The sequence below is a fragment of the Acomys russatus genome, unplaced genomic scaffold (assembly GCF_903995435.1).
Source record: "Acomys russatus unplaced genomic scaffold, mAcoRus1.1, whole genome shotgun sequence".
NCBI classification, from domain to species: Eukaryota; Metazoa; Chordata; class Mammalia; order Rodentia; family Muridae; genus Acomys; species Acomys russatus.
Genome location: NW_026131593.1, coordinates 6,966 through 16,349, shown reverse-complemented (window position 1 = coordinate 16,349; position 9,384 = coordinate 6,966). Strand labels below are relative to the sequence as shown.

The window sequence follows — 9,384 nt, the reverse complement described above, 5'->3', positions numbered from 1 at the left end:
TCAGCACAGAATGACAGTGCCTGCTCTCTGCATCCTCATGAAGGAAATTAGCTTTACATTGAGCAGCATGAGCTCCGGGTTTCTCTCATTTTTGATCCCCCCACCCACCCACCCAGTGCTGTACTGTGTTTTGGTTTCTGTAATTAGAATGTAAAAATAAAATTAAAAAGAAACTGTGTGTGCTGGTCATACCTGTAATCTCTGCACTTGGGAACCAAAGCAAGAGGATGTTGCTAACTTATGGTTTACCAGTTCATAGGCTTTGTGTGTGGGTACACAAGTAAGGTGTACACTGCTTATTTAGGTTTTGGAGCTAAAACAGCTGCTCTTTGCCCATCTGTAAATAGAGTTTCATATTTTAATGGGAAAGACTCCCCATAAATTACAACTTAGACAGTATCCATCTAGTTTTTACACTTAGTCATTCAATCAATCTTTTCCAAATGTCCACTGTGGGCTAGCCAGGCCAGTAGGTGTTGGGGATGCTAGTGAAGGCCATGGGCTTGATTGACAGGTGAGCACTGAACAATGAAGGGTGATGAGAGAGGAAGTAAGTGCGGGCACTTGCCAGGAAGAAGGAGGGTGGTGACGCATGTCTTTGGGTATAAGATGAAGGGAGAAAGGAGAGTGGAAAGAATAGATGAGCAAAGTTGCTGTGTGAAAATAGTGTGATACACGTAATTGTGCTTGGTAGATTCAGAATTGAGGTGGGGACTGGGCAGATGGCTCAGTGAGCAAGTGCTTCCTGTGCAAGCCCAAGGACCTGAGTTTGAATCTCCGACACCCATGTAAAGCTGGGTATGGCCGCTTGTGTTTGCCCGTTCCAGTGGTGGGGGGCAGGCCAGCCAGCCATAGGGAGACTTCGTTAAAAAGACAAAAACAAAAACAAGATGGAGGGTGATATCTAACACCCTGCTCTGGCATCTGTTTGTGTATGCATGTGTGTGTGTTCATATACACACGTGTGCGTACACTGCATTGTACACATAAGTAAAAATTAATCAAGTGGTTTTGCTTTGCATGATTTTACTTGTGTGCAATGGTAATCCTCTGAACGGACCCAAGAATGCAATTAGAAATCATGTTAGAAATCTTGCCAGGCTGGCCTACAGCAGAGCCTTGGGGAGCATCTATTGGAAAGAGTAGGATCTTGGTAGGGGATGACAAAGAGGAGGAGAGGAAGTCATGCCTTTTGCAATGGAGGTAGGTAAACAGCAGTGTGCCTGAAAGGGACTGAGCGCTTCAGAGCAGGGAAGAGAAAAGCCTGGAGGGTCAGGGAAGGCATGCCTAGGCTTCTGGACAGTTTCTGAAAGAAAAGTATAAAAAGGAGAAATTACACTTGGAGAAGCAGTCGGGCTTAGCAGTGCAGCCATGAGTGAGGCCTGTAAGCAGCAGTCTCGTGTGAGTGGCTTCTGGGAAGAGAAAGTACATTATCCCTTTGAGGGATAATTATTGCTCTTGTTTCTTTACCATGTCTTCTGATGGTAGACCCCTTCTTTCGATGGGTGGCTCTGTGGACACCTTGTTAGGTGATTTGACAGACCCTGCTGGATTGATTCTTCAATCTGAGAGACTCATTTTTAATGTTCTACTCTTTGGGGCAGATCAAAATGCCATGTCTCTACCTTCTTTTGACCAGGAGGGCACTTGTGATGGTTTCCTTCCTAGTGTTACAGACAGGAAGTGGGGTCTAGGATGGACTTCAGTGGCCTCCGAGGGCACTAATCCTCATGTACTTACCTAACATTTTCTCTTCCCTTGCAAGAGCTGAGATCCAGATGAAACTATGAACAGCTCCAAAGCTGTTTCCTAGAAGAGAGTGGTGCCTGAACTGGTGTTTAGGCTGCACTTAATGTAATGCTTCCAGGCAAGGGTGCTCACTGAGGAGAAGAGAGATACCAAACCAGAGCCACTGTCTGGCATCCCTGGCCAGGATAGAACCAAGGACATTTCCTGCTTCTGACCAAGCATAAGCCTGGAACCTCCTGCATTGGGGATCTGGAAGCTGCCTAGCCATTTCTTTTTCTTTCTTTCTTTCTTTTTTTACATTTTTTAATTAATTTATTCATATTACATCTCGATTGTTAGCCCTTCCCCTGTTTTTTCCCATTCTTCCCTCCCTCCCACTTCCCCCCTTCTCCCCTCCCCTATGTCTGTGATTGAGGGAGACCTCCTCCCCCTATATATGCTCTTAGAATATCAAGTCTCTTCTAAACACAGAGATAAGAAATGGCTAAGATAGCAAGTTGCCTAGCCATTTCTTATCTCTGTGTTTTGTTTTTTTTTTTTTTCAAAAGGGCAGTTGGGTAAGGTGGCCCTCAAGGGGTAGACACCATAGCCGTTCATTATGACAGAAACTGCTTTAAATACTCCCCCAAAGCAATGTGACATATTTTGATTAAACAATTCATGTTTTTAGTTTTGACATGCACATAGTTTGAGAGAAGAAAGAAAAAGTTAAATTCTGAATTTTAATGGCAGCAATCCACGTCACATTTGGAGGACACGGCACTTTCAGGCTGGATGAATTCCTTTCAAGAAAGTAACAAACCAAAAACCTCTCTGTGTATCTTTTGTAGGCGGCATCACTGTCCACATCTCCCTACAAAGATTTATGAAAAAACTGAGAAACCATGTCTTCTCTCCGAGTACACCGAGAATTATCCGATCTACGAGTCTTACCTGCCCAGAGATTCCTTCAAGCCCCAGGGGGTATACAAGAAAGGATCCATTCCAATGGAAGGCCTGACCACATCCAGGTGAGGGCAAATAGTGATGAGCAAGTGACCCACATGAAAGCAGTAATGTATAGTGTGATGTCAAGGTAACAGCATGCAGTATTAGCACAGTACAGACACGTGACATTAGTGCCTTAATGCTAACATGCTGAATGTCTCTGAAAGAGACTCGTGCCAGCTTCCTTATTGGTTCCCCACACCCTCTTACTGAGAGAGAATTCTTGCTTGCTGACGTGAGCGTGAGGAGGCTCAATTGGTCTAATCAAAGATGAGAAGCATTAAAAGGGATGCGGGGCTGCTGCTGCTGTAAAAGCAGTTTTTGCCTCTGTGAAAGGCTCCATAACAATTGGGAGGTCAAGGCAGGCGGTGGTGGTACACGCCTTTAATCCCAGCACTCGGGAGGCAGAGGCAGGGGGATCTTTGTGAGTTTGAAGCCAGCCTGGTCTACAAAGTGAGCCCTGGACATGCTTGGCTATACAGAGAAACCCTGTCTCTAAAAACCAAAAGAAAAACAAACAACAACAAAAACAAAACCCAAAGAGGATGAGTAATAAAGAATGGGATTTTCTGATGTTATCCTATGGCTTTTGAACTAGAGCTCTCACAAATGTTCACAATATGCAAAGAGCATACTTAATTTTCAGTTGCTCCTGATACACTCCAGTTGAATTCCGAGCTGAGATTTCTGGGGTCCAGGGCCGTGTAGACATGGAACTGCCTGGTCTCCCCATTCTTCATCTCCAAAAGGCAGGACTTCTGTGCTGTGGAGTTAACAGTGCTCAGCATTCGTTCCCTGACAGCACTTAGACACTGTCGATGCGCAGACAACTGCTGCCTGTTTTCCTACAGCTCACTCCTTGCGGCATAATGTTGTGTGGTTTTAATAATGATTCCGGGTGGCCCAAGGTAGAGCATGACATCTTTCTCCCAAACTAATGCAAAAGTCCTCTCGTGAGATTTTGACTTGGAGGTGTCCTTGTCTAAAACACAGTTGCTGTGTGCTAGACCCATGGGAGCCATGTCTAGGTTAGGGCAGGAGGAACCCTAGGGGAGAAATGAAGCTGAGGGATTTCTGAGCTTGGTAAGAACCACTTACTGGACAGGGTCATCTTGAGAATGGGAGGCAGCTGAGGGATTTGTTTGGTGCCAAGCAGTCATTATACATGACTTGGTTCTAGGACAATGGATCTGGGTCCTGGTACATTTGAACAGTATCATATAACTGTGTTTTCAACCTGTAGATGATGATGATGATGACGACGACGACGACGACGACTTTTTTTTTCGGTGTACTCATGGCTGTCCTAGACTCACTTTGTAGACCAGGCTGGGATTAGAGTGCTGGGATTAAAAGTGTGGACCACCACACCAGGCCCCTACAGTTTATTAAATGATGTGAACTTTATAGTTTGGGCTTCACTTTGCTAAGAAGACATCATCTCTAGGGCTCTAGAGCTTGCAACAAAGATTGGTACCCAGTATTACTTCTCATTACTAGAGACCACAGGCCACACCAAGGAGGATTCCTGTGTACATGTGCGAAGGTGTCTTTTGACCTGGGGAGGTTTGAAAACTACATATGGGAATAATGAAATAAATCAAAGACAAAGAGTACATCCTCACCCTGTCAAGAGGAAATGGTTAAGAGGACGAATCATGAGAAGTTGGTTGACCGAGGACAAGGAGAGAGACACTAAAGCATGAATTTGAGGATAGACACCCTGGGTAATTTATCTACGCAGTAGGCTAAGGATGAGAAACAGAGATTGGCTCTGAAATGCCCTGGCTCCTGTGTGGAGTAGAGCCAGATTTGGTGGTTGGGGAATATGTGAGAGGAACAGAGGTTCTAAAGATGCTTTCTAGGGGTGACAGGGCAGGAGGAGAGGCCCAGGAGAAGAGTCTCTTGAGTGTGTATATGTGTGTGTGTTTGGTTTTTCAAAACAGGCTTCTCTGTGTAGCCTTGGCTATTCTGGAACTTTCTTTGTAGACCAGGATGGCCTTGAACTTACAGAGATCCTCCTGCCTCTGCCTCCAAAATGATAGGATTAAAGGCTTGGGCCACTACCACCCAGATAAAATATATAAAATGTTTTGTTTAAAAAATTACAAGATATTTTCTTTTAGATATGGGAGAGACTAGAGAAAGTTAAATATGGCGGAAAGGAGGCAGTAGGGAAAGATGTGAAGTTATAGGCTAGGAGACGCTCTGTGGACAAAGAGTTCAAGAGGGCAGTTTTCGGCAAGGGTGACAGAGGTCAGCTTTGACAAGCTGGAGGGGCATCTCCTCAGGTGGATTATATTTTAACACGATTGACTCCTTGGCTCTAAAATAAGTTCTGAAATTTGCATAAAGATGAAACTTCTCTTAAAAAGTAAATGTTGCTTGGCTCCTGTAAAACTCTATTCCTCACTTCCAGGCAAATGGTTTTTGTTAGCAATTATGTGATTTCCCCTTTCCCTTTTCCTGTTCTTGCCCAACACCTTCTGTAGCTTTGCCAGATGATTTGAAATGAAGTTGCTTTAGCTTCCCCAGCAGGGCCACTTTAACCCCTGGTTAAGTCCAGTTTAACTCTCGGCTTTCCATGCTAGGTAGTTTTTATAGCTACCTACCTAAAGGAACTTAGACCTTTGACCTTTTTTCTTTTTATTCATAGTCACAGCGAGGCTAAAGACTGAGAAATGTACCATAGGAAGAGAGAAGCCATTGGATGTTGAAAACAATGTTGTTAAACTTAATATCTGGGAAGAATAAAATACGTATTGAAGGATGTAAGATTACGTGTGGTTGGGGACATGCAATTATGCTGTGGTTAATGTCAGGTTTCAGTGAATGCTCCCAACATGAAAGTCTAATGAGGAAACACATGTAAATTCTGATAACATTCACTCTTAAGTCATGGTGACTATTTTGGGACCAAACACAAATGAGTCAAACTTTCAATTTAAGAAGGATCCTCTCTCTTGAAGGGGAGGGGCCTCTCCTCCCTCCAATCATTTGCCTACTCTGTAGCTGGTTAGTGAATTCAAATATAGATGCATATTTATAATAGGATTTGAATTTTGTATGGAAAGAAATTCAATAATGAATCCATTCCCTAAACACAGTGAGCAAGAAGTTTTGTGTGTTTGCTCCTGGGTTTGCGGAACCACTTGAGGCTGGGCTGTGAGCTGGTGAGGTTGTGAACATTCCTTAGCAGTTTTCTGTGGGTAACAGTAGATGGGGCATTAAGCCTGATTCGCTGTTTGTGTCTGGAGACCCTTGGAAGCCGGCACCTCTGAGAAGAACTAGGCTTTTGAAGGTAGTCATAGAGCTCTGGGCCGGGCGGCCTCAGCATGCAAGCTTAGATGGCTTTGCTCCTCAGTGCTGGCCTTTGGCATCTCCTGCTTTGGTACCTCGGAAGTGCCCAGAGACCACAGCCTTGTTAGCCATCACTGAGCACATCCCACTCCAGCCCTGGGTCTGTGCAGCCCACGGAGGCTTAGTGTCTCCTAGGGTTTTGCGGCAATCGGTTGAGTCATCACGCTATGAGAGCCCTAATCTAAGAAGGGCAAACGTGTGACCCTGGGCTTCTTATTACGCTTCTTGTCAGCCTGTTTCCTCCATAATCCCTGTTTATACAATCAGCTTCCAGATGCTGGGTCACTTGGCTTCTCTTTGCTGTTAGCCCACAGTGAGGCCACTGGGAAGGCAGCTCAGGCTGCTGCTGCTGTTCTTGCTACTAAGATATATTTTAAGGTGTACCTAGAGGGGTTATGGGAGTGCAACGGAAGTGCCTCCCGGTTCCCACTTACAGCCCCAAGGACCTAATTCTCATGCTTCCAAGCTCCTCCATCCCACCAAGCATGCTCAGGACCTGCTTTGGGTTGTTGACAACCCTGTGTACAATTCATACAAGACGGGTTACAGTGGAGCTTGTTGCTCTTGCTACTCACGCCTGGCTCAGTAATGCTGCCCCAGGTCTCAACCTGGAAGTAGGTTTTATTAGTGTTTGGCCTAATGTTTTCCTGTCCAGAAACCTTTCTCTTCCATTGACAGGGCTGTTCAAGCAAGTACCTTTAGGGAAAAACAAAACAAACAGAACAAAAAACAAAACCCCAACAAAACAATGCATTTCTCTTGTCCTGTTTAGCCAAATGGGATCCAGGAAAAAGCAGTTTGTTTTTGGTGGAGAATGGGCAGCAGAGACTGTTGCTGTGGGCAGAATAGCCTGACTCAGCTGGGTGTGGCCAGGATGATGGGCAGGAGCCACCTGGGCCTGTAATAACTATGGGATGGTTTGGGAATGGATTTTTGGCTTTGGTAAGAAGCTTCCTGTCTTCCGCCTTCTACTCTTTCTGACTCTTTGACACAGTGGGGCACCGACAGCAGCAGATGCCAAGGGAATGAAGACTTTGTACCTCTGGTGCTTTTTTTTTCTCTTCTGGGTTTTCTGTAAGATTGAGCAGAGGAGATAAATATTAGTAGAAGAAGCTGCTGAGAACACAGAGAAAGGCAAGTGTATCTGAAAACCAGATGTTAGCCCCACAGGAGGTGTTGGGTGGAAGGCAGGCAGGAGGTTGGCTGCAGTAGAGGCCACCTTCTCAATGAACCTGTGGTTGACACACAGTGTAGGCAGGGATAGGGAGTTAGTCAGGGGACAGGGCTGGGGCAAGTTGTAAATTGTACCAGAGAGCTGGGTTTCATTCTGCCAACCGAAACAGCAGTAGGAAGATCAGGGGGAAGGTCGTCATGTGGTCCAAGCAAAAAACGAAGTGGTTGGGGTCTGGGCCAAAGGGCAAAGAAAACCCAGTGACTTGGAGGGGCTGCTCCTGATGAATGAGGGACTCTGTGGCTTTGAGGGGAGGAGTCAAGGATGACACCCAAGGGGCCAATATGGCAAAAGGTGAACCATAGTGTCATGTTCCAAAGTGGAAGAGAGGAAAGGAGGCAAAGGAGCTAGAGTAGAAAATGTGCTGCTAACGTGAGTCGAGCAGACAATACTGTCCTTTTCCGAGCCAGGCTCCCAGTGACATGTGCTTTGTCTTTTCCCCAGGAGAGATTTTGGGCTTCACAAAATGCCACCCGTGAAATTCCACCAGCCTGACCCATACATTCCAAGCCAAGAGAATATGGATTTACTCACAACATATAAACACGATTTTAACTACCTCCCTGTCTGTCAAGTTGGCCTGGTCAAACCTCGGGACAGTAAATTCCTGCACGGTGACAAGATACAGTATCTGCCTACTTACAAAGGTGAGCGGAGGATGGAGGAGAGCACAGGCCGAGCCTCAGACTCCCAGGAAGTGGCTACATGCACATCACCTTAGGGCAAAGGTCAAGAAACCACTTCCTGCTGGCCAAATCAGATTTCTGTACAGATGAGAAGTTAGGAACGGCTTTACAATGTTTAATAACTGAAAAATTATTATTTCAGGACATATTGAAAATTATAATATTCGAAGTTCAGTGATGACAGGTCCATTACAGTGGGATACAGCCATATCTATTTTTCTATGCATTTACTATGGCTGTGTGGCAGAGCTAAGCGGTCATAGCTGAGACTCCACGGGTGGCAGAAATGCACACTATCTTGACTTTATGGAATATATTTCACAGGTGGCAGAAATGCACACTATCTTGACTTTATGGAATCTATTTATGATTCTTGTCTTACCTTTCTGTTTGAATCTTATGGTGGGGAATCTGTTCAAATTTAAGCTAGTTAGGAATCTACAATTCATCTACCTATGAGAAGTTTTGAATGGAACATACATACAGAAAAGTGAATGCATTATGGTTATACAGATCAATTACATTTTTCTGCACACACAGTGCTTGACTAAGAAATATCGTATCTACAGAAGTGGAAGGCAACCATTGTGCTTTTTTTTCCCCATGCTGGGGACTGAAGCCACGCCCTCCTAAATGCCAGACAAGTGGCCAATACTGCTCTACATTTCTTGCCCCACTATACCATACCATAATAAATTATTATCATAAATTAGTTTTGCAGGTTTAAATTTTTTATATTAGATTGATTTATTCTTTTAAAATATAGTATTTTATATAATATAATAATTATACCTGTTTACAGGATATGAGGTGGCATTTTGATACATATGTGCATTGTATAATTATTTTACATTTAGGCATCTAATTTAATTTGGATTTCTGTATGTGCATGTATCTGTGTGAGTATAAGGCATGTGTAGGTATGCCTATGGAAGCTAGACAGGCTTTTCATCTCCTGAAATTGTCATTATATCTGGTTGTACAGCATGGATGCTGTGAACCCTAACCATGCCCTCTGGAAGAACAGGAAACATTCTTAACCACAGAGCCATCTCTAGCTCACATTTCTAAGATTCGTTGTTCTTTTTCTGAGTAAGGTTTTTTTTTGTCCTAAGTGTGCTATGCCAGAAACACAGACACATTTATGTCTCTTCATAGTACTAACATTTATTGAAAAACAATTCTTAAGCTACTCTGGATTGATTGGTTGCACGTGGCCAATTAGTCTTGATTTCCCTTTGGAGCTGGCCAGGGAAAACACCACTGTCTTTTATTCCAATCCAACTACAACTCTTAACTCTCAGATCATTCATTACACATCACCCGGCAATTATCTCTCATTCTGTGTAGGTTTCAGAATGGCTGCAAAAG

The 9,384-nt window shown here is 44.2% G+C and overlaps 1 protein-coding gene across 1 annotated transcript; it reads left to right on the top strand.

Moving 5' to 3' along the window:
- Positions 1-482: 482 nt before the first annotated feature.
- Positions 483-7,974, top strand: LOC127186310 (stabilizer of axonemal microtubules 1-like; the record flags this gene model as incomplete). Its single annotated transcript, XM_051142733.1, has 3 exons — positions 483-514; positions 2,580-2,759; positions 7,772-7,974. Coding segments are annotated over exons 1-3 (415 nt in total), but the record flags the coding sequence as incomplete, so codon positions are not given.
- Positions 7,975-9,384: the final 1,410 nt, after the last annotated feature.